At 40.4% G+C, this 26,330-nt stretch overlaps 1 protein-coding gene across 3 annotated transcripts in view; it reads right to left on the bottom strand.

Annotated features, from left to right (window-relative positions):
- Window positions 1-26,330, bottom strand: part of abca12 (ATP binding cassette subfamily A member 12) — a 212,858-nt gene that overhangs the window by 82,542 nt on the left and 103,986 nt on the right. For all 3 annotated transcript variants that reach the window (XM_062960972.1, XM_008113539.3, XM_062960963.1), the window contains exons 17-23: window positions 24,571-24,710; window positions 23,650-23,769; window positions 16,558-16,648; window positions 9,933-10,112; window positions 8,625-8,940; window positions 7,381-7,495; window positions 3,830-4,159 (exon numbers count right to left, since the gene is read on the bottom strand). In XM_062960972.1, the coding sequence (XP_062817042.1) occupies window positions 3,830-4,159; window positions 7,381-7,495; window positions 8,625-8,940; window positions 9,933-10,112; window positions 16,558-16,648; window positions 23,650-23,769; window positions 24,571-24,710 (1,292 nt within the window). The remainder of the gene's footprint in view (window positions 1-3,829; window positions 4,160-7,380; window positions 7,496-8,624; window positions 8,941-9,932; window positions 10,113-16,557; window positions 16,649-23,649; window positions 23,770-24,570; window positions 24,711-26,330) is intronic.

Raw genomic sequence — 26,330 nt, 5'->3', positions numbered from 1 at the left:
CTCCACTTTTGTCCTGAAGACAATGAGTTGGATTCAGGCCCATGAGTGGAAGAGCTCCACCCATGAAAGGAAGGCTATTCTCCTTGATTCTCAGTGACTGCATGATCCATCCACCCCATTATGTTGTTGTTCGGGCTTGTCCCTGCGTAAGCCACCCTGAGTCCCTTCGGGGAGATGGGGCAGGGTATAAGAATAAAGATTATTATTATTATTATTATTATTATTATTATTATTATTATTATTATTGACACAACGACGTTGTATGACACAGCAAACAGGATAGATATGCTGGATTTCGTTTCACAAAACCACAAGTCGAACACTTCCCAAGTGTCTAGGACTGTGTGATGTATTTTCGGATGATGCGTGCAGATCCCAGCAGGGTGGCCTTTTGCAGTTGGCAGATCGTAATTTTGTCAATGTCTATTGTTTCCAAATGCCGGCTGAGATCTTTTGGCACAGCACCCAGTGTGCCCATCACCACCGGGACCACCTGCACTGGTTTCTGCCAGAGTCTTTGAAGTTCAATCTTGAGGTCCTGATAGCGGCTGAGTTTTTCCTGTTGTTTTTCATCAATGTGACTGTCACCTGGGATGGCAACATCAATGATCCAAACCTTGTTCTTTTCCACAACTGTGATGTCTGGTGTGTTGTGTTCCAGAACTTTGTCAGTCTGGATTCGGAAGTCCCACAGTATCTTTGCGTGTTCATTTTCCACGACCTTTGCTGGTTTGTGATTCCACCAGTTCTTTGCTGCTGGGTGGTGGTACTTGAGGCATAAGTTCCAATGGATCATTTGGGCCACATAGTTGTGCCTCTGTTTGTAGTCTGTCTGTGCAATTTTCTTACAGCAGCTGAGGATATGATCAATGGTTTCGTCAGCTTCCTTGCACAGTCTGCATTTTGGGTCATCAGCTGATTTTTCGATCTTGGCCTTAATTGCATTTGTTCTGATGGCTTGCTCCTGGGCTGCAAGGATCAGGCCTTCTGTCTCCTTCTTCAGGGTCCCATTCGTGAGCCAGAGCCAGGTCTTCTCCTTATCAGCTTTTCCTTCAATTTTGTCAAGGAACTTTCCATGCAGTGTTTTGTTGTGCCAGTTGTCAGCTCTAGTTTGTAGTGCAGTTTTCTTGTACTGGTTTTTTGTCTGTTGTGTTTTGAGGAGTTTCTGATTTTTGACTTCAATCAAAGCAGGTTCTTCACTTTGCTTTACATATTCTGCCAGGGCATGTTCTTCTTCTTTGACTGCTTGTTTTACTTGTAAGAGTCCTCTGCCCCCTGATCTTCTAGGCAGATAGAGCCAGTCAACATCACTGCGAGGGTGCAGGGAATGATGAATGGTCATGAGTTTTCTTGTTTTTCTGTCCAAATTGTCCAGTTCCGCCTGTGTCCAATTTATAATGCCAGCAGTATATCTTATGACAGGTAAGGCCCAGGTGTTTATGGCCTTGATGGTGTTGCCTCCATTGAGCTTGCTTTTGAGAATTTTTCTGACCCTTTGTGTGTATTCTTTGCTGACCACAGTTTTCACATGTTCATGCTTGATGTTGTCCAGCTGTAATATGCCCAAATATTTATAGGCCTCTGGCTGGTGACACTTTATTGTTTGGCCATTGGGCATATTTATGCCATCATTTTCAATGATTTTTCCCTTCTTCAATGCCACTGTCGAACATTTGTCCAAACCAAACTCCATGTTGATATCAGTGCTAAAAATTCGGACAGTGTTGGTCAGAGACTGGATTTCAGTTTGCGTTTTCCCATATAGCTTCAGGTCATTATTATTATTATTATTATTATTATTATTATTATTATTATTATTAGGTTATTATTATTATTATTATTATTATTATTATTATTATTAGGTTGTTATTATTATTATTATTGACACAACGACGTTGTATGACACAGCAAACAAGATAGATATGCTGGATTTCGTCTCACAAAATCACAAGTCGAACACTTCCCAAGTGTCTAGGACTGTGTGATGTATTTTCGGATGATGCGTGCAGATCCCAGTAAGGTGGCCTTTTGCAGTTGGCAGATCGTAATTTTGTCAATGTCTATTGTTTCCAAATGCCGGCTGAGATCTTTTGTTATTATTATTATTATTATTATTATTATTATTATTATTATTATTATTATTATGCAAGGCCTGGAGCATTGTATCCATTCTGGGTTTTAGTCTAGTCTTTCAAAAAATGATCTACAAAATAATCTCAGCACCTTGGAGTGCTCTACCATATTCAAATATTATTCAAGTCTCACTAAAATGGGAGCCACCAGCCACCATTTTCTGTGGGAAGGAGTATGTGAGAAGGTCTCTCCCACCAGTACAAATCTAAATTAGAATCCAACCCAATGTGTTTTTTTTTCTTTCTTCACTGTAACACTGAAAAAATGAGTTACAGTAAGAATGAGACTGGGGAAGTCACTGAGTGAGCATCAAGAATAATCTAGCATCCTACAGCCAAACCAAAGGTCACCTGCCACTGGCTCTCTGTCTTACCCATTCTTGGGTAAGAATAAAGAAATAAAGGGGGAGAGGGATGCTGTTTCAATAATAATAATAATAATAATAATAATAATAATAATAATAATAATAATAATAATATCAATAATAGTAATAACTTTATTCTTATAGCCTGCCTCCACCTCCCGGAGGGACCCAGGTGGCTTATATAGGAACAAAGCCCAGAGAACAAGAAATTTGAAATACAAAAATTAAAACAAGATAAAAAAACATAACAGGACAATATAGTTAAAACCATTAACCAATAACCAAAATATTATCATCCTAAAATACGTCATAAATCATCATGTAGGGGACCCCCCATGTACATGGCTCCTCCCCATGTGGCTGGACCACATCAATGTTCCTGTAAACATACAAGAGCCGCTAATGTAAAAACAAGTATAATTGCCATTAGGCAATATGTTCCTTTCACTTTGATCCTACTATCCTACTAAGGAAGAGTCCTTTGATCCTTACAACAATTCTATAAGGTAGATTGGACTGAAGCATGCTAGTTTGACTCAAGGTGCCTAGTCAATTTCAAACTACCAAAAAATTAAATCTGGGTTTCATGTAGACAAGCAATAGCCATTAGGTCACACTAGGACAACTTGAATCTGAACATGTTTGAAAAATTAAATTGGCATGGGAAGTGATGGACTCTGTCTCAGAATTAGCACACTTAGGCCCCTTCCACACAGTTGAATAAAATCCCACATTATCTGCTTTGAACGGGAAAATATGGCAGTATGGTCTCAGATAACCCAGTTCAAAGCAGATATTGTGGGATTTTCTGCCTTGATATTCTGGGTTATATGGCTGTGTGGAAGGATCTTTAAGTGATAAAATACCCAATCATCCAATAACATTATCCCTACCCATGCCATTTGATTGTTGTACTGTGTCTGTCTTTTCTATTGTCCTCATCTGTCAGTATAACTACATATAGAGATTATCTGATCTATTCTGTTGACACTTGAAAAGATTTTCAAAAATACCTTCCTCGTTTTATTTTTAGACATCACTTGGTTAAGTGCACGGTGAACAAAGATTACAGCACTGGAGAGAACAATGGTGTTAGTAGGCATGAACACAGTTTAATAACAGCGGACTTGTTTGGTTGGTAAGCACTGATTTAAACAAATTAACAAACTGACTTAGTACTGTATAAAGTAATTTCTTACATTGTTGTGAGATATTTCCTCAATGTAAACACCTGTTACAATTATCTAATTATAAACTAGGCCAAAAGATTGACCACAAATCCAGTTGTAAACGTCCCTTCCCCCCAGGATCTTAAGACAAGGAGAGATTTACCAGTAGACTCTTCACTGAGAAGCTCACATGATTCTCTACAACAAGGAGGACCATGAAAGGGAAAAAGGTCAGGATGTAGACGAGGCAAGCAACCAAAGCAGCAATGTTAGTGTTGTTGAAGAAGACACTGATGAGGTAGCACATGGCTATGATGGAGAAACTGTAGTCCACAAGGTACAAGAACAAGATCACGGCATTTATTTTGGGAAGAACATTCCCAACTTTGAGAATAATAATCAGAAAGGTGATGGTAATGAGGAGAAAAGTGGCACATTCGATGAACCAAGCGAAGAAGTGGCTGCTGGAATTGACACCCATCATCTTCATATACTATAGAAAAGAAATAAAAGGGACATATTGTTAGTTTAGCTTAAACATTCCTTATAATATGCTGTGTGCTTCAATCAAGTCAAGTTTGAAGACTGCCTTCTTTCCCCTACTAATTCCAGTCTGTGAACTTTAATTTAGTTTCCTATTTGTTGATCTTTCTTTTTCTTTTTTTATGAGATAAAAACTAGTTAATATCTCTGCTCATATTATTAAAGTGCACATTTAATGGTATTTTTCAAACTGTATGTTTTGTTTTTGCATGTGTTAAAATGTATATTTTTTGCAGTGGTCAGAGATGTACCTTATTATGTTTTCCAAAGTCCTGAAATGTACCAATTCTACATGCAAAGCATATACATTCTCCATTCCTTTCCGGGTGATACAGATTAGAGAAAGTCACCTCCCAAAAAATCTACTGCACAAAAGTAATGCCAGAAGCTTCATGGTGCACAGAAGCAGCTCATGCCAACCCAGGATAAAGATTGGCATGGGCGAAGGCTTTTTCAGCTAACATCTGAAGGACGAATATCATGCTTTTCCTACAGGGCCATTTTTTCTGCCTAACCTGTGGGATTTATTAAATTGTTAATAAAGCTTCTGGAAGTCCCAATTGTGTCAAAGAAACCCAATCATGAACACATCAGAGGAGTCAGGCTACAGACCAGACATTTTTTTTTTGTACAAAAATAGCTCATTTTGAAAACCAGCTTCCACTAATTTGAAAATAACTGGGCAAAGGCAACAATTGATACTATGGCGTGTATACGGCAGGTTTTCATTGACTATTGAGGCAAAGAATTACATGGTCCCTTTGCTTCGTTAGTGCAAGTTCAGTTTGAGAACTAAATCAAGCTAAGGTACAGAAAAGATTTTCACATTGATCGCTCTGCCATCTCATAGGAAATCTAATCTTGCGCTTGCCTCAGAGCCCAATCAAGAAACAGCCGGAGGTCAGGCAGGGGGTGTATGCAAGAAGCTAGGAATGCATAATCGTCTTAGGAGGATCAAATGCAAAACAAATGCTTCTGTATTTATGATGTCTGTAAATTATGGGTATAAATAATGAACAGATCCTAACCACTGATTTGATTAAATCAAACACTTTTACTCTGTTTTTATCTGACTTAGATGGGGCTATAACCCACAGATTGAAACCATGCCTTTTTTGGACTAGAATTCCCAACATCCTTTTCCCAGCATAGCCAGCTATGTTGGGTTTAGGGGCAGAGTGGTCCAAAACGGTAATGTTTGTAATTTCTGCAGAATTCGAAGATCGTCTTAACTGCATGAAAACCGTTGTTGGGGATATTCTCCTAGAGGCTATTCTCTCTAAGCATGGGCACTTATTATGCATAGAAGGCCATTCCTCAAATTTTAGGAGCACCAGATTGTACACTCTTTGTGGTAAGTCCCATCTTTTAACTATGACTCTGGGAAATGTCATGGACAGAAATTGCAGAGTGTAAAAGATTATTATGATTGTCGCTTGACACCCAACATGGGTCAGACTGTGTCTAGAAAGACTGATGTAGAGAACATAAGAAGCAGGGCCATAGCCAGAAAAAAATGGGTTAAACTTTTTCTTAGCGAATCATGAAGAGTAGTTCCATAATGCAAAATAAACTAGAAATCAGGCTCCATCGATAAACTTCAGTGGACACTCAAGACAGATAAACTTCAGTGGACACTCATGGGGATTTGATTTATCAATTAAAAATAGAAAATTTGGGGGGGGTGGGGTTGAAACCCTAGCCCCCCCCCCCCCCCCCGGTTACAGCCCTGGTAAGAAGCCTTCCTGTGGATACAGATCTCATCCTGTAGACTTCTGGATGTTGTTCCTACAGGACACCTAGTACTAATTTGACTTTTGTAGGTCTTGCACTCCTGTGCAAACACTATCTACTTCCAATGCTTTGCTAGCTGGCTTCTCCCATTGTGATTAGTCTCCACTAAAATGTTGTTAAGGCTTTGATTTCAAGAGTGTCATACTAGTAGACTGATCATGCTTGTAATCAGGAAAGACAATGGGAAATAGGGTAGATCCCTAAATGGAAGGTTTCAAGCACAAACAAGTCTGCAGATGTCATGCCAAAGTGCCAGGAAATTATTATTTTTCTCCTTGTCCAGGTTTTTATAACATCGATATTTTGGATAGGTTTGCCAGGATTATCAGACACCAATGTGAAATAATGTTTTCCTATGCCTAGCCAACTCAAGACTAGATATAAGGCTTAAAAATAAAGCCTGCCTCACATATCATAAGAGAGAGAGTCCCAACCTATTGGGAAAGTAGATACTTTTGGGGAAGGTGGACACCAGCTTTGTTCACAACAGGCTGACCTCAGATATTTTGGGACATAGAAAAACGGCTTCAGACCAGGGATCATCTGTGTCTATGGGTGACTGAGATAATACTACATGGGAAATGATTTGGGAATGCTTTGGATGGGAAGCAGGTGAAGAGAAAGAAGAGAAGAGCCATGCCAACCATGTTCCCAACAGGTGGATCTGCTGGTGATTCCCAACAGGTGGATTTCCAGAGTTTAGTACAGAAAGCCATTATATGCTGTGTACCAAATGTTAGGGAATTGGTCCATTGGAGAGACCAGAACCTGTTCTCAACAAGTAAAAAATACAGGATTTGAGATAACATATATGGCCTTGGTGCAAGCCTAGACTTCACACCCTTGCATATAAGACCTCCTATACTAACAGGACATCTGGGAGCCCTAACTTTGGAAAAGGCACAACAGCAGTACTGAGGTAAACAGGAAAATTTGGAGAAATGGTAATTCATCAGTGTGTATGATGCAAAGGAAAAAGAATAGCAAAATAAAACAAAAGGCTTGACTCTCCTAGACTTTAGCTTGCAGGCAACCCACAAGTCTGCTTCTCTCTCTATTCTCGGAGGACTAGCTCTATTAGTTGAAGTCTGTGGACAGCCTTATCAGACTGCATTCCCATGGCAGCATCCAGTCTTATTCAGTAGCAGTTCTTGGTAGATTTGCTTGTATAAAATGTTTGGAGAGCAGGTCATAGGGTGGGTTTTTTATAAGTGGCTTATCCGTCAGTATTTGAAACATGTTAACTGGGAACTGTTGTTGCTAAGGAACATTGTACAAAGGAACTTTTCTACACACATACATAGGCAATCCAATTTTGTAAGGCTAATAAGCAGCTACGGCTGCAGGGTGTGGTGAACACTCAACATTTCAGAGTACCTCATAAAGCCTCAGGTCTTTTTCTTGAACAAGCTTCTTCACAAAAGTTGCAATGAAAAGTATCCAGGCAGCCATCAGCGTAAATGGGAGAGAGTAGGTCACACTAGTTAGGAACCTGTAAAAAGCAAAGCAATTATTTAGCTAAATGGAAATATGCTAGCTTAGGGAACTATAATTAATATGAATTTCAAAATAGAAATGTTTGAATAAGACAAATATTTTTTTCACCGAAACACAGATAATAACTTAAAAACACTTTGAACTTTCTAGGAACTAGTAATTATTTTCTGAAAATGTACTTTGCTGAAGGGCAGAAAATGGCAGCCACTGGTTTTTAGATCACTTGGACCCTGTGCTGAACCAAGCTGAACCTATCATTCATATAGTCATAGGACATTAACTCTATCAAACCCAGAATGCAATTTTGTGGACAACCTCTCTCACACATACTCTGAGGAATGTGATCTATATATAAGTGATCATATGAAAGCCAATGTAGTGTTGAGGTTTGAGTATCCAACAGAGGGCCCTTCTACACAGCCACATCACTCAGAATATCTAGGCAGAAAATCCTACATATTGGCTTTCAACTGGGTTATCTGAGTCCATACTGTCATGTATTCCAGTTCAAAGCAGAAAATGTGGGAGTTTATTCAGCAGTGTGGAAGACGCCTAAGGGCCCTTCCATACAGGCATATAACCCAGAATATCAAGGCAGAAAATCCCACAATATCTGCTTGGAACTGGAATATGTGGCAGTGTGGACTCAGGTATCCCAGTTCAAAGCAGATATTGTGGGTTTTTCTGCCTTGATATTTTGGGTTATATGGCTGTATGCAAGGGCCCTGAGACTCTGGAAAAGCATGGTTCAAATCCTTATACTGTCATGGAAAGCCATTGGTTGACCTCATGGGAAAGCAGTAGTAACCTTCATTTGAACAAGAAAAAGTAGGGCCAAGAAAAACATAGCAATAAACCATGGTTAATTTTTGCTACTAACCTTTCTTAATTTAGTGTTCAAAATTAATGCCATTGCAAACAAACAAACTGCGATTTGACCTTACCTCAACTAGGATTGCAACCTATGATTTGAAAATCTCTCACATTCATGGTTTGCTATGGACATGTGATTTGATACAAATGACAAATATTCTTTTTCTGGAGCCAAATGAAACTAGCAGTGTTGGAACTATGTTCTTGACCCACTAAGATACTTAACACTGCAGTCCCAATGAAAGACTTACATGTCTTTATTGTAGCAGGGATAGGGCATAGCCTGAACCTGTACAGCTATTTCCTCTGCATTTTTCCCAGTCTGTAGTTCAATTATTGCTCTGTCAATGCTGTCTTGTATGTAGACAAATGCCCGACTGTAGATTTGGCTCTGTGATGCTGAATTATGTGGGCCCACAGTCCAGATTTTTTCTCGTATTCTTCTTGTTGTTTGGGAAATCTTGCTGCTCATTCGAATGGTATAATTGACTAGTGGTGGGAGGGAAAGCTCACCAAGAATCTCTCTCTCCCGTCTTGTCCTCTTTGATGGCAACTTGAAAATGACACCTTTGAAAAGTTGAGAAAGAGAGAATTGTTGCCTTTGCCAGACCAACTGTGATATGGTAACGAGCAAGACGAAAATGTTAAAAAACATTAGTAACCCTGGAATGTAAAAAAAAAATCCTATAGAACTACAACAGGAATCAGCACAGTATATCTAAGCTTGGTTTCTCCATCCTCTGCCCCAGGTCAACAAAGATTTCCTCTTCTACTTCCCTGATTGACTATTGGTTTAGGCAGATTGAGTTTTTAAAGTTTTTTCAATTGCCATACAAGTTTGTTGATTAAACATTTGCTCACCAACAACTAAATAAAGAAAACCCAACAACTTGACGCTGAGGGGAACACATTCCCAGTGTGTTGCCCAGAATCATTCATCTAGTAGAATTACCCAGCCATGTAGATACTGTGGAAGAAAACTTGGAATTACATGGTCACAATTAATTTATAAGATCAATAAAATCTTCTCCCAATGAAATCTCCCTTTAAATAACTTTGATGAAACCTTCAAGATGAGGCTACACATTTTCTTTTTGTCTACATATGATCCCTGGACCATGTAATTTCCTTTGTGCAAGATCAATGAAAGAAAACAGTATTTAAAAATGACATCTTAGAAATTATATCTAGAACTAAATTCAATTCACACATGACACCTGCAGAAATAAAAAAATACTGTATATAAGTTTCATGCAACAATTCTTAAAACAGATCAAAGCATTTGAGAAATGCTACAATGAGTTAAGCAGTCTGTGTTTGCATGTTGTTTATGTATTGTTAGGCAATCTGTTTGTTGCCAGAGTTGTCACTGGATGATGGAACACATTACTACTGGGTGTCAGAAGGGATGCAGTAAATAATGTACTTTAAAACCACAGACATGATATTCTTGGGTCAAGTTTAGAAAGAAAATTCATATTTCAAGGCCTGATTTTGATTTGGAGTTGAAAATAATGTCACTTCAACCAACAGACCTAAGGTCAGATAACACTACTTACTTGCAAAAAGTTCATTCTTCAAAAAGAGATCTTTTGCCACCATCTCCATTTCTTCTACAGTCTTGTGTGGCTGAATGCGGTCGAACAAGACACATGAGGAGACATTTACTGCTAATCCTGCTAAGATGCTAAGTTGATTTATAATGTCAGCATTATCCTGTAGCTCCAAACGTATATCATCTAGTGGGGAAATGAAGCAAGAAATGCTTAGCCTGTGAATTATAATGTGTGACTCTCCTTTGGAGGTCACAGGAATGGCTAAAATTATTAATATTAGTATAATAAGTTCTAATCACAGACTAATAAGGGATCAGAGAAATCTAATCATCATCAGTGGCCTAGTATTCACTGGAGTACAGAAGCTGAATCTATACATTGCAGATGAAAGTCAGGCAAAATATATCCCCTCATACAGAAAATGATCCATATCGTTTTCCATATCAAGAAAAACTCATATCCATTAGCTATCTCACAATCACCATCCATACCACACTCTGAAGCAGTACTGCCCACAAGCAAGTTCTTACTTACTTAGGTGATCCCTTGTAGGCCGAGGATGATGGCCCTCCAAGTGTAGTGTCTTCGTATGTGAAGACATTGGTTTCCAGATGAAAGGTGGTCCCAGTCAAGGTTGGTTCGAAGCACCTTCCTCTTGGCATGTTTCTCCCTTAAGCCCTCTATTCATGCCTCTTCTAATTCTGCAGCACTGCTGGTAACAACTGACCTCCAGTCAGAGCGTTCAAAGGCCAGGACTTCCCAGTTCTCGGTGTCTATGCCACAGTTGTTAAGGTTGGCTTTTAGTTCATCTTTAAATCTCTTTTCCTGTCCACCAACATTACGTTTCCCATTCTTGAGTTGGGAGTATAGTAACTGCTTTGGGAGATGGTGATCGGGTATTCGGACAACATGGCCAGTCCAGTGGAGTCGATGGTGTAAGAACATCGCTTCAATGCTGGTGGTCTTTGCTTTTTCCAGCATGCTGACATTTGTCAGTCTGTCTTCCCAAGAGATTTGCAGGATTTTTCGGAGGCAATGCTGGTGGAATCGTTGCAGGAGTTGAGTGTGACGTCTGTAGACAGTTCACGTTTTGCAGGCATATATCAGGGTTGGGAGGACAATAGCTTTATAAACAAGCACCTTGGTATCCCTATGGATGTCCCGATCCTCAAACCTTAATGACAACTTAATGACAACTAAAGGTGAATTTCCACTGTAAAATTGCCTTTAGCCTTTTTTGTCAAAGAGTGTTGGTGCACAAGCCATGGGAGGTAATGTGTCCAATGGAACATTCTATACAATGTAGACGCAGTATGCATCAGTGGTTTTCAAACTGTTTTCAGGGAGCCCTAGATCGCTCTGTGAACAGTAGTTTCTCAAAGAGAAGAGATGAAATGATAGGCAAAATGTCCTCTAAAATGTGTGGCTATGGGAGAGAGATGAATATTTTTCGGAGTGCATTTGTCATTCGTATGAGGATCAATGAATCTGGACAGCATCCTGTATATAAACTAGATATACATCTCTGAATATCTTCTGATATTTTCTGAAACCCAGGAGAGGTTCCAAAGCTTATGTGCAGAGGAGAGGCAATAGTGGACACAAAAAGTCAGCCCTGCACAGAAATAGAAATCAAAATCTTGCTTCTTTGCATCCTTGCAAAAAGAGCATCCCATTCCATGTACCAGTTGCTTGGTGACGAAGGGGAGGGCACTCTAGCCTCAGTCACTGCTTTTTGTTTCTTTGCCACTTTCAAGGATGAGGGTATATGGGGACAAAATGAAAACTACAGTCTTTATACATGACATGATAAAAGAAATATACTGCCAAGGAGGAGGGAAGTATATGAGGGCCTTAAGCTGCCTTTTCTCTTGTCTGTACAGATTTTTGTATATTTGTAGATTCCAGTTCACTGAGCAGAGTCTACAATGAAATCTTTAAAACTCCTTTGAAAGAGTATATATACTTATATCTAAACCTTCAAATCACAGTTACATTATTATTGCAGAGTACCACACTCCAGTAGCAGGTAGAGATTAAAACAATGTGCGACAGATATCTATACACGCATAAGGGGAAGAAGGGAGGGGGAATTGGCTGAATTAAAAATGACAAAGGAAGGCCTAAATGTATCATTTGAATTATATTTCCTTGAGTTTCTTCAGACTTGGGGTATATCTACATTGTAGGATTAAGGCTTTAACTGAGGCTGGATCTACACTGCACTATATCCCAGGATCTGATCCCAAATCATCTGCTTTGAACTGGATGATATATGAGTCTACATTGGCAAGTAATCTAGGATAAGCAGATAATCTGGGATCAGATCCCTTGGATATAGTGCAGTATAGATCCAGCTTGATGCAGCTCAATGCTATAGAATCCTGGATTTTGTAATTTGGTGAGGCAACAGCAAACAGCTACAGTCCCAGGATTAGATAGTATGGAACTATAGTATGGAACTATAGTATGGGCCACGTGCAACCTGAAGATGCTCTTGTTAAGGCCCATCGAACATCGCCTACCCGTCACTCTTTTTCCATGCCCATGCACCCACTCGCTCCTTCTCCCTGCCCTGCCACTGCCCTTCTCCCTCACCCATGCACTTTGTCTCAGCTCCCTCTGCTGCTGCCGCTTTTGCACCCTCACTGCTTTTGTGTGCCCAATTGTTGCTTTGCTCCTGCCCCTGCTTTCATGCACCCCCTTCTCCATGTGCCTGCCTGCAGCTTCCTCCTCGCCGCTGCTGTTTCTGCTGCTTTCCTCCCCTTGCCTCTGGAAGGGAAGAGAGAAGGAATGGGAGGTGAAAAGGAACAGGAGGAAGGAAGGAAGGAAGGAAGGAAGGAAGGAAGGAAGGAAGGAAGGAAGGAAGGAAGGAAGGAAGGAAGGAAGAAAAAGAGATGGAGGGAGGGAAGAGAGAAAAGGAAGGAGAGGAGGGAAGGGAAGGAAGGGAAGGGAAGGGAAGGAGGAAGGGAAAGGATAGGATAGGAAAGGAAAGGGGTGAGGGGAATAACCAGTAAAAATGGGAAAAATAGTTTTCCTCTTTCAACCCCTCCTCCCCCAGAATGGACTATCCTTCTCTGTCTAGGTCCCCTTTTGGAGTCCACCCAGATAATGGAACAGTACCATTTGCCCTAAGTCTGAAACGACTTAAAGACACGCAACAACAAACCTTACTATTTGCAACCTAGTCCTATTTGTGGCTTAGCCTATCTAATTTTGTCCCCTTTCTTCTGTCTAGGTCTGCAGGCCTGATTTACTGTATTAGATGATATGTCCTTTATTTGCTATATCCTTTATTGTATTCGATGCGACACATCCTTTATTTGCTACACCTTTTACTTGCAGCCATGTCATTTTGGGTATGACTTTACTTACTTAGGCGATCCCTCATAGTTCGAGGATGATTGTCTTCCATCTTGGGGGGTGTCCGTAGAGGGCTGAAGAGACCTATTTTTGATCTGCATGTTCTCCGGCAAAGAGGACATCGGTTTCCAGGTGGAAGGCGGTCCCGGTCAGGATTGGCTTGACGCTCCTTCCTCTTGGCACGTTTCTCCCTTAAGCCCTCCATTCGTGCCTCTTTGAACTCCGCAGCACTGCTGGTCACAGCTGACCTCCAATTAGAGCGCTCAAGGGCCAGGGCTTCCCAGTTCTCAGTGTCTATGCCACGGTTTTTAAGGTTGGCTTTAAGCCCATCTTTAAATCTCTTTTCCTGCCCACCAACATTACCTTTCCCATTCTTGAATTCAGAGTAGAGCAATTGCTTTGGGAGACGGTGATCGGGCATTCGGACAACGTGGCCAGTCCAGCGAAGTTGATGGCGTAGGAGCATCGCTTCACTGCTGGTGGTCTTTGCTTCTTCCAGCACGCTGACATTTGTCCATCTGTCTTCCCAAGAGATTTGCAGGATTTTTCTGAAGCAACACTGATGGAAACGCTCCAGGAGTTGGGTATGATGTCTGTAGACCGTCCATGTTTCGCAGGCGTAGAGCAGGGTTGGGAAGACAATGGCTTTATAAACAAGCACCTTGGTATCTCTACGGATGTCCCAGTCATCAAACACTCTCTGCTTCATAGGGAAAAATGCTACACTCGCAGAGCTCAGGCGGTGTTGTATTTCAGTGTTGATGTTGACTTTTGTGGAGAGGTGGCTGCCAAGGTAGCGGAAATGTTCAACTTTTTCTAATGTTACACCATTAAGCTGTATTCCTGGCATTGCAGAGGGGTTAGCTGGTGCCTGTTGGAAGAGCACTTTGGTTTTCTCGATGTTCAGTGAGAAGCCAAGCTTCTCGTATGCTTCTGCGAAGGTGTTTAGAGTGGCTTGTAGGTCTTCTTCTGAGTGCGCACAGACTACGTTGTCGTTGGCATATTGGAGTTCTATAACAGATGTTGTGGTGACCTTGGTTTTGGCTGTCAGACTGCTAAGGTTAAATAGCTTGCCATCTGTCCGATAGATGATTTCCACACCGGTGGGAAGCTTCCCATCAACAAGGTGAAGTATCATAGCAATGAAGATGGAAAATAAGGTAGGGGCAATAACACACCCCTGCTTGACACCTGATTCTACCTTAAATGGGCCACTTCGGGAGCATAATAGAAGGATACACATCTCAGCTGCAAAAAGCAATGTAGCAATGTATAAAACCAGATTCAGCAATCATGACAATAATTGCTAATTACTTATCATGTCTATAAGCTCACGTGTAATAATAATTATCACAGAGATGACTGAAGAAAGAAACGAAAAAGACAATCTAAAACACCCTCACTAAAATACTCTGGAAGAAGAGTTCAATTAAGGCATACATTTCATGAGTGTGTCACATAATTATTTATATACCTACATACAAGTGGGTAGGATAGACAACATATTTTTGTGTGTCCTATTACAAAAAAGTATCACACATCACTTTTTGAAAACAAGTGCACACTTAAGAACATATTTCTGATCACTGCTTTCTGACATGTACAAGCAATTTAAAAGCAACAGCAATAAGTGTAAGTTCTTGTATTTTAAAAAATGAGATACAGACCACACAGAGAGAGTGCCAAATTCTGACAGCAGTATTTTCAGAAGTGTGCCATCAGAGACTGTACAGTTTGCATAACCATATTCCACAGCAGCTGTTTGATGGGCATCTCAGGGGGAATCATGCTTTCCCAAACACCCTCAAAAGACTCATAAAGACTTTGTGCTCCAAAAAGGATTGCAAATATAATCTGAGACAACCTCATTTACTTTTTTTGTTTTCCCATGATGCTTTTTCCTTGCAGGCAGAGGCAACAGTAGTCTCTTAGGTGGCCAACTTCACCCCTTAACACTGAAAATGTGCTTTGCTCTCTTTGCCCAAGAAATAGCACAGAGTGGGATCGGTTGATCCAGGTTTGTGCCAAGGTTTTCTAACAAAAATTTCTAGAGTTGTACACAGGTACGTATAGTATTATTATTTTATTAAGCACACGCAAATACACTATATAAAATGGGTTGACATTTATGAAAAAATACTAATAGATATGTAAAAAATATACAGGCTGAATATCCCTCATGAAGAATTCCAAAATTCAAAATACTCTGAAAATCTGAAATTGTCCACATGGATGGCTGAGATAGTGATACCTTTGCTTCCTCATTGTTCAATGGACACAGACTTAGTTTCATATGTAAAATCATTAAAATGTTGTGTGTAAAATTACCCTCAGGCTATATATTTAAGGTTGATATGAATTATAAATGAATTTTATGTTTAGACTTGAGTCCCATTTCCAAATATTTCATTGTGTCTATGTAAATATTCCAAAATCCAAAAAATTCAAAATACAAAATGCTTCTGTTTCCAAGCATTTTGGATAAGAAATGTGCAACCAGCATGAAATTTGCTAGTGTTGACCAAATGATCCTTGATAACACTTATTACCACCAACTCAGTCTAAAGGTAATTTTTTCCATGACTATGCATAACCGTCTTACAAAAATACCACAAAACTATATCTTCGTTAATTAAAAAAGTAAGTTATTCATACAGATCTTTGAATTTCAAAATAGAAACTTTATTAATAAAGTCATTAACATATTAATAAATAATCATATTGTTAAGTTTGCATGTCTACCAGGTCCAAATTCTGCAAGTGGAATATATTGTGAAAAATGAAATATATTATGCAAGTTCGTGTAGTTTGAAGGACAGAGACCCACTACAAAGGTGGGATTTTTCTGCTCATGTTTCTTTCTGGAACTAGACAGAGAATGTAACGCCCTTATATTAGATAACGTAGATTGTAGTTATTGTGGGATGTTTTTTTTAAAAAAAATATTTAGGGTATAGTAGTATTCTAGGAACTCAAGTGTAGCTTTTTGCTGAGCTTGGTATGTAAGAACTGCTGTGAGTGATGCAAACTCAAAGTGTTTTGAATGATAATGTTCTATCCCTAACTCTTGAAAAGGCACTCCCCAATTCCATCCTATGTCTTCAATATATTTGTCATTGTCATTACTCCAAACTGAAAAGGACTGAAACATAACAAACATCTCAAACAACATTTTCTTTCAGATTCTTACATACAATTGTTCATCTCCCACCATCACCATCACACAGTTCCATCTTGAATAAGAGGCTAGTGTTCATCAACTTACCCAACTCATCAATTTGATGTAGAAGATCAACAGCATCCAACTTCACCATGAGTTTGATAAACACTTGCACAAAAGGATTCCTCAGTGCATTCTATTGAATGATAAGATATAGTTTGCTTAAACACTGAACGTTAATGTATTCAGAATTATTAAAATTAGATGTATGGTCATCAAAGTAGGAAATGAATTTGCTGAAATGAATGCCTGGAAAGGTCAAAGGGAAGGTTGAAGCACTGGGCACTACAGTTCAAATTTCAATAAATGAATTACAGATGCAGATCCTATTTTGGATTGGGATTGGGGGAAGGGTCAGACCAAGGTAATTTTCAAGTGTAGGCAAACAGAATTTTGGCACCCCGCCCCCAAACCAATCACTGAAAATAAAAGTGTTGGATAAGTGAAAATGTCGGATAAAAAGGAGGGATTAAGGAAAATCCTAAATAAAGAACAACACTATGAAAACAGGGGAATTCCAGACAGGAAACAATCAGGGCAAGCTAACACCTCCCAACCAAGTATGCCCCCAGGGAGGAAGCAGCCAGGCTTTGAATCTGCAAGGCCATCAAATGCTAATCAAGCTGGCCAATTGCAACATTCACACTAGCCTCAAACAGACAAGAGCTCTTTCTCCCACCCTGGACTTTCCACAGATATATAAACCCCACTTACGTAGCTTCCAACAGACCTCACAACCTCTGAGGATGTCTGCCATAGGTGTGGGCCTGGCCCTGGAGGCATGTCTGGCCCCGGGCCAGGCCCCGAAGGCTGGGCGCAGGCCTCAGAGGCGGCCACAGGCCCCGAAGGCAAGTGGGTCCAGACCAAAGCCAAAAGAAGGTGGGGTGTGCACCCCCGCCTCCTCTCAGCTTTGGCCTTGGCCTGATCAGCTTCGGCTTGCTGTGCACGCCCTGACCAAAGCCAAGAGGAGGCGGGGGTGCGCGTGCACGCATACACACCTGTGTGTGCACCTCAACTGCAACCCCTACAGAATGGCATGACAGGCAAGTGCCTAGTTCACCTCGCGGTTGAACCGCCTCTGATTGGGCGTTCATATCAGGTTGCGGTTGACCACTCTGTGGGTTATACTAGCAATAGCTCTATATTAATAAATGAAAATTCAAACAAAATGTATTGCTGTGGGGATGCTCTTATCTAATATAACAGGAATAAAATTATAGTGTTGTTGTCTATATTTAATGTATCTTCATTGTAATGTATTTGTAACATGCAAAATCAATATGCCAATTATTTTATGTAGTGCATTTCTATTGTACTTTTATGTTGTATGTATGTCTTTTGCATGCAAGTTGTCTTTTATTTAGGCTTAAATTTGAAGTTTAAATTTAAATTCTGTTAATATTGTATTTTAATCTTTGTATCACATATTTTAATATGTATATTTTATATAAATGGGTTTTGATATATTCATTTTATTGTATGTCTTTATTAATGTCTTTAAACAATGTTGTGCCCCAACTCAAGCTGTATTCTCTGTAATGGCTGTTAAATGAGAGCAGATATAGAGAGCCAACATGGTGTGCTGTTTGAGCACAGAAAGGACTCTGGGAACACAGGGCTTGAATACTCATTCAGCCATGAAACCTCATTGCATGACTTCGGTCAAGTCACACTCTCTTAGTTTATAAGCAAACCATAAAAAACTCCTTCCAAATAAATCTTGCCAAAAAATTCAACAGTGTTGCCATAAGTCAGAGTCAACTGGTAGGTACACAATAAGAATACAGCAAGCTCTCTGGATTTGCAGGTTCAGGATCCATGAATCCTACCAATTGTGTATTGTCAGTCCCCGTATTATGAAATGGTGGTGACATGAACAAAAACATGTAGCAATACTCATGTCACCACTATTTAATAACATGAAGCATGAATATCCACACATCAAAAAGGGGTCCCATAACCAAACCCAAGCAAATATGGCAGTCCCCCTGTATTCTGAACTGCCCTGAGTCCCCCCGGGGAGAGAGGGTGGGATAGAAAAAAATTATTGTTGTTGTTGTTGTTATTCTCTGAAATTCATTTTCTCCAGATAACCTAAGAACTTCATCCCACAGGAGAAGTAAAGCATTTGGGATCATTGGTTTTCCCTTACGCTTCACACGAGTCAAAGAACATGAAAGGCATTGCAGACTAACTCAACCAGAGAAATCAGCCATAGCAGAGCACCTGATGAACCAACCTGGACACAGTATATTATTTGAGAACACAGAAATGCTTGACCACTCCAACAACTATCATGCCAGACTACACAGAGAAGCCACTGAAATTTACAAAGATGTGGACAACTTCAACAGAAAGGAGGAAACCATGAAAATGAACAAAATCTGGCTACCAGTATTTAAAAACTCAAAATTCAGAACAGTAAATAAGAAGCAACACTCTGAGACATGGGAACTAGGGGCAGTTAACAAAGAATGCCCCCAGGCAGAAAGTAGCTAGTAGATGTAGCCATTCAGTGCAAATTAGGGTGATTAACTGCAACATTTATGCTGGCCTCCAACTGACAAGAGTTCTTCTCTCACCCTGGACTTCCCACAGTTATATATAAACCTTCCTTGCCTAGTTTCTCCATACCTCACAACCTCTGAGGATGCCTGCCATAGATGTGGGTGAAACGTCAGGAGAGAATACTTCTAGAACATGGCCATACAGCCTGGAAAACATACAACAACCCTGTGATCTCGGCCATGAAAGCCTTCGACAACACTTTAGAAACAGTGAAATACCTCAACCCACAGTTGAAGCTTGCATTGTGTGAAAAACACAATGGTTGCAGTTTCTTAAATGTGTAGGAACACTGGTTTAATTGTGTGAGATGCAGTCCTTAGAGGTACACACAATTTATTTGAACCTTGTTTAGTGATATGCATATGAGCTTTCAATCTTAATAGGGAAGAATGGTGGGATTCATATAGAGAAGGATAAGATAAAGTATATGTGATTCCATAGTTCTTTAGAGGAAGGTACATCAAGCAAATCCTTGTTGTGACTGCCTTCCATCCAAAAATCTATGTCCCCAATGTGAGAGATCATGTGGATCCAGAATAGATTTCCACGGTCATTTATGGATCTATCAACAAGACTCTACCTCTGGAAGACAATCATACACAGCTACAAGTGATCACCCATGAGATACTGTATGTCCAATTTGTAAACTTCTACCAGGCCTGCAATCTACACAAATCTTGCCATGACTAGTTAATGACAGGGACCGAACTCCAAACTCCTATGTCTTCACAGAAAGATCATGTGGAACCAAAATAGGTTTTCACAGTTATGCTAGGGATCAAACTCCAAATCCATCTTGAAAGCACTTATAAAGAATCTGGGTATGCATATCTGATAGGAGGGTTTTTTAATTGGTATATCTGGGACAATAAAATAGCCAGAAACCCATCCCATTGTTAAACACTATGAAATACCTGTGTTTTTCTGCAATTAATTTTTGTTTTGCAAAAGGTATAATATAGAACACCCCTGGTATTTTCATGTGAACCTTCCTATGTGGTGTGTGTTATACTGAATTAGATGAGCTTACATGACCTAACAATTTCCTAAGCTACAAATAGTTCTGCCAAACATACTGTCCTGAATTTCTCTTGCTGTTGTGCATTAATAAAGATATCACTTGGTACAAGACTATCTAAAATTTCAAAACAAAAAAGAGAAGGGTATCACTACTTCAAAAGCATCTGGCATCAGAAGGAAACAGAAAAAGCCATATTCAGCTTTCTGAATTTAAATATAGACTTGTCAAGGAGGCCCAAATTCTAAAATTAAAAGGGAGATACATTTTAGCCTATCATACCATGGAGCTTTTTCCTTCCTTTCTTATATCAGAACTAGTGGAGTGGCTTGGAGTAGTGTCCTGTTATGAGTCTCTTCTTGGGGCACACAATCATACCACTTTAATACCACTACAATGCTTCCATCTTGTAGATTACTGGAATTTGCAGATTAGGGAACTGGTATTTAGAATTCACAGCCAAAACTATAGTGACTCACCAAGTTCTGGATCTCAGGGATTTCACATGAAGTTGGAACAAAAGTTAAAATGGAATCACAGCACTATATTTGTGCCATATGAAAAGGCTCTCAAGTTCACAGGAAAGAGAACTAGGTTGATAAACAATGTTGTGTTGGATCCAGAACTTAACTGAAAATATATGGAGATAACTTGGTGTAATGGCTTTTGGGTGTAAGAAATAGACAACGATGATGGCATATGCAAAAGAACACTAAAGAATGGCACTGGCTTTTGCCACCACACATTGAGCAACTGCATTTCTCAAGACCAGAAGCTGAGTGCATAGACGTGACTAGTCATACCCAAAAGAAATGGACTCTTTTATGCTCTCATAATGAAGGGGTTCTAAAAGCTTATTGGTTAAGTTAGAAAACTAATAACATGAGAGATGTTTTTGAAGAGTGTTGTTGAAAGGGTAGACACTTTTGGTTGAAAAATTAATCCCCAATAGCAACACGGAACAAATAAACAAAAAAATGCTGGCCAAATCAATGTATTTATTTCATGTTTAATTAAGCTACATCAGTTCTCACACAAACTTTTTTTAAGAATCAATTTATGAAGGCTTATTATTGATTTGTTAATTATCCTATTATTGAGCTATTGTATATAGTATATATTGGGTCTTTTTATTTTACAGTATACAAAAGTAAAACTTTACAGCAGAGCTATATATCGGTGAAATAAATGAAAATCCAAAAGCTTTATGAATTTATTACACTGGCATAAAAAAAGATATGTTCTCTGTTGACTAGGCAGTTTTATTGGAAATTAATTATTTTTTTCCTCTTTCATTTTATGACTCCAGATACCCATCCTCCATCCCCAATGTGTTTTTAAAAAAATGTTCATAATTCTCATAGTGAATAAAACATGACCAGAAAGCATTGGATGCCTGGTCATTTTTTGTTCTGATTTTTTGTTTATATTGGAGTGAGAAAAGGTGGACCCCAATGTGAGTAAAATCGCTGCCTCTAATCTAAACAAAAGTAAGATGGCCATTTTAATAATTCTTAACAAAAAATAGGACAGAATGGGAAGGTACAAAATGCCAACAACCACAATCACCACCACAGGTCTGACATGGAAGAAGCTACAGGAGAATCACAGTTGCCTTGAGAGGTGCTACCACAGATTTTCACAAGCATAAATTCACAGCTATGCAAAAAATTAAAGCATATCCAGGTTAAAACTATATCTTCAACAAGAAGAGTTAGTTAAGAAGCTGTGTCTTCACAGCTTTTTAACTATAATTTCTAATTTCATTAGAAGTTAAGAGAAAAAGGCTTAACAACCTTTACATAGTAACAATAGCCACAGCCAGGGTACTACTACAAAGAAGCCATAATAATAATAAAACTTTATTTGTAACCCACCCTATCTTCCCAAGGGGACTCAGGGCAGTTTCCAACAGAAAGATGGCAAACAATGCCAAAGATGAACAATAACCAATAAGCAACCAAACTAAAACCAATTGCTTCTGAACCTATAAAGGGAATGGGAACAAGAACAGGAAGGTATATAAAGAAGGAATGGTTTTCTGAGGCACACAGAGCCAGGGCCGGCCCCACCATAGAGGCCAGTGACGCTGCCGCCTCGGGCGCAGGTCCCGGGGGGCGCCGTCAGTCTGGGCGGGAGGCGGGGCACCTCTCTGACGGTGCACCCTGGCCTTGTGGCTCCCTCTTTCGCCGCCCGGGAAGGGGAGGAGGGATCCCCTCCTCTCCTCCCCGGGCGGCGAAGCCTCCTTCTTTCGCCGCCCGGGAAGGGGAGGAGGAATCCCCTCCTCTCCTCCCCGGGCGGCGAAGCCTCCTTCTTTCACCGCCCGGGAAGGGGAGGAGGAATTCCCTCCTCCCGTCCCCGGGCGGCGAAGCCTCCTTCTTTCGCCGCCCGGGAAGGGGAGGAGGAATCCCCTCCTCCCGTCCCCGGGCGGCGAAGCCTCCTTCTTTCGCCGTCCGGGAAGGGGAGGAGGAATCCCCTCCTCTCCTCCCGGGCGGCGAAGCCTCCTTCTTTCGCCGCCCGGGAAGGGGAGGAGGAATCCCCTCCTCCCCTCCCCGGGCGGCGAAGCCTCCCTCTTTCCAACCCTGGCCGCGCCTCCCACGCTGCATGGGAGGCGGGGCCAGGGCAAATAGCATGGGAGGCGGGGCCAACCCTGGCCCCGCCTCCCACCCAGCGTGCCCTGGCCCCGCCTCCCACGCAGCGTGGGAGGCGGGGCCAGGGCAAGCTGGGTGGGAGGCGGGGCCAGGGCGCAGGAGGCGGGGCCGGCGGGGGGCGCTTTTCAGCACCCCCGCTTAATATTTAAATTTATCTCCGACCGGCCCTGCACAGAGCCTACACTAGGGTTGCTGGTATTCTAATACTAGCTGAAGTCTCAGGGACTTCCCAGAGAGGGAAAAAGATAAGCATCACTTGAGGAAAAGTGATATAAGGTGGACATTAAATCTGTGTGCCATTTCCACCCACACACAGCTTGGGCAAGGACATTTTTGCTTAGTGTGAACAATAACAACAACAACAACCACAACAACTTTGTATTCCTCCCTATCTCCCCGAGGGGACTCAGGGTGGATTCCAGCAGTTGTATGTGCTTTGAGCTGGGAGGAAAATGTGGGCATGGACTGGAGGACATTTGAGTCTGCTGAGTTGTTTGAGGCAAAACATCATGACATGTGAACCTTTGTGTTACTATTTGTACATGATCGTATGAAACTTCCACAGGTTCCAGTAGCACTGGGGGAAAACTCATGTGCTGCTTAGACTATGTTGGATGGGAGACCAAGTGTATTTTTGAGTGTATTTTCCTTTTTTAAAAAAAAAATACGATTTTTTCTTCCATGCTCTTTCTAGTCAAAAGGCAAGTGGCAATATTTTGAACTCACAGTACCCTCCAACAGCATTTTTTAAAGTTGCCCTTTTTAAAGCATATACACAGTACAATTGAAATCTTATATTTTCAGGTGCTGAACATGGTCATTCATCTAGATCTGCTCATCCGTTATTACCAAGCAAACCAATGCTCTCTTTTAACAAGATAGGAAGTAAACATTTCATACCTTTACTACAGGAACAGTCTCATTTAACATAGCCAATGAGTCCATGAGCAACGGAGAACTATCCAGCCACTCCTGGGATTTTTGTGTTAAATCAGCCATGAGTTTAAGTGTTGAATTGGACTTTAGAAAAGAGAAACAAAACAGAATTAAAAACTTGGTTACAATCTTGGCAGTAAAGAAGATTTACAGGACAGTCTGGATGGCCATCTGTCGGGGGTGCTTTGAATGCGATTTCCTGCTTCTTAGCAGGGGGTTGGACTGGATGGCCCATGAGGTCTCTTCCAACTCTACTATTCTATGATTCTATGAGTCTTCAATACAAAGTTTTAATCATACTCATAATAGCCCAGATTTGACTATCCACCCCAATCACAAAAGGAAGTGGGCATTGCTAATATGACAACTGTAGTTTGGGAATCAAATATAGAATTGAAAATGTGTAGATGTGTAAAAATAAAACCATAGGGTGGTGGGTGGCAAGGCAAATTGCCAAAAGAGCACTGGGAGCCCTTTATACCCATCCCAGATGGAGCTGCATTAAGTTATTGACTTCCTGCCTGCTTCGAACATGACCCACCACTGCTGCATACTGCCCAACTGTCCGATTGGCCAGTCTTCCCAAAAACTATTCAAAAGCTCATGGGCTTCTGGGAAGCAAAAAGACATGTTATAGAGAAAAGATGGCAGCTCCCCCTTTCTCCATATCTCCTTAAAACTGGCTTTATTTCTAAATCAGAAGCCATTGCTTCTATGTTGCAAATCTTTTCTCAAGCAAGTCACATATTCTGACGGATCATTAGCATTATACATTCTGCTGTTTCCCAAGCTACTGAAGGAGAAACCTTCTAATTGGTGTCTGTTGCAAGTACCAAGTGTTTTGTAACCACCAAGAACTATTGATTATGTTGAGCGTGGCATTACCTTCTCCATGATCGCTCGTGTTTCCTGGGTGTCTGGGGTATACAGAATCCTCCCAAGCAGCATGGGTTTTAGGAAAGACCAAATTAAAGCCCCTGTAGGCGTACTAACCAAGTCCAAAAAGAATGATAAGCAGAATTGTGCTGCAGAAATTATTGAAAAAATAGACACAAGAGAGAGAAATTAGCACAAGCACGCATAACACAGATGCAGTGAGTCTGACAGAGGATGCTTGCCAGGGGGTAGCAGATTCTTGCAGACTCCCAAGGAAACCTTGTCTTCACATACTGATGTGATGCCATTTGACAAAGCTAATCCTCCCCAAAGATCTCCCACTGCTGAACTCAGCTAACAAGATTTTTATTGTTCTAGCAAAAACCCTTCTGTTTAAGGTTAAATGGAGCTTTTGGAGCTCAGAGGAGCCAATGTCAGTACAGATGGAAAAAAAACAGCTCCATGAAATAAAAGCAGTGACCTTTTTGACTACAAAAGCCAAACTCATTGGAGACTTGAGATTTGGCAAAGTATTAAAGCCACCTCAACTACTGCCTAAATTGCTTCAGTTTTCAGATATAAACTTTTCCCCATAAAGAGTTCAAGGTTTGCATTTCTTTTCCAACAAATCTTCAAAAGCTCAGTAACTTTTGAAGTAATTTTTCCCATTTTCATTTTCATTTCTATGCATACATTGGCCTATATGTTCAGGATGTGATCTCACATAGGCTGAAGGACAACCTACAACTTTGTAAAAGTGGCAAAGCAAGTCAAACTGTTGGTTCAGCAAGCTCAGTCTGCCCACCAGACTCTCAGATAACTAAAGGATTTCAGATGTCAACATGAAGAGGAACAAAACCTTGCCTACCTCATTTTGAAACAAAAGGATAAATTAGAAATTCTTGTTTTTGTAACCTCTAGTACTTAATGTTAATTGCCATCAAATCAGCTATAATTCATAGCAACCCTGTGAATGAAAGAACTTGAAGTCACCCTGCTATCAACAGCCTTCCTCACATGTTTCATATTCAGGGCAGTGGCTTCTTTGATTGAGTCTATCTATCTTTAATACGATCTTCTTACTGCCTTCTATCTTTACCAACATATTATTTTTTAACAAGTCATATCTTCTCATTATCAACAGCTATAAAGCTTGAATAAGTTATTTCAAATCTTGAATTTTAACTGGCCACTGACATGACATTACATTAAAAATACTTTCATGCTAACTATTTTGGGGAAAGATTTTCAAAAGAGTAACGGGGTGAGAAAGAGAGTGCTTCTGGGATAAGTTTCTATGCAGTGACATGCACAAAGAAGAGATTCATATTGGGTGCAAATAAAAACCAGACATTGACCATTGAATTGCACTGGAGGACCTAGCTATTCTTAGAAAGATGGTCTCTCTAAATACTCTTTAGGTCCTCTAATGTGCTCAGTAATCAAATTCTGATACAAGTTGACTACGGAGTCATACTGGAGGACCTAGAGATTCCTAGATAGATTTTAATCAAACCCATATATAACAGTGGTTCTCAACCTGTGGGTCCCCAGGTGTTTTGGCCTACAACTCCCAGAAATCCCAGCTAGTTAACCAGCTGTTAGGATTTCTGGGAGTTGAAGGCCAAAACTTCTGGGGGGACACAGGTTGAGAACCAATGATATACGAGGGCTATCCAGAAAGTAGATTACGTTTTGGAATTAAAAATGAACAAAGTATTGGATAAAACATTTACCATATGCAGTTAAAAGCCACACCCAAATACCAC

Source organism: Anolis carolinensis, chromosome 1 (genome assembly GCF_035594765.1).
Source record: "Anolis carolinensis isolate JA03-04 chromosome 1, rAnoCar3.1.pri, whole genome shotgun sequence".
NCBI classification, from domain to species: domain Eukaryota; kingdom Metazoa; phylum Chordata; class Lepidosauria; order Squamata; family Dactyloidae; genus Anolis; species Anolis carolinensis.
The sequence above is the reverse complement of the archived record's forward strand: the minus strand, read 5'-3'. Positions and strand labels throughout refer to the sequence as shown.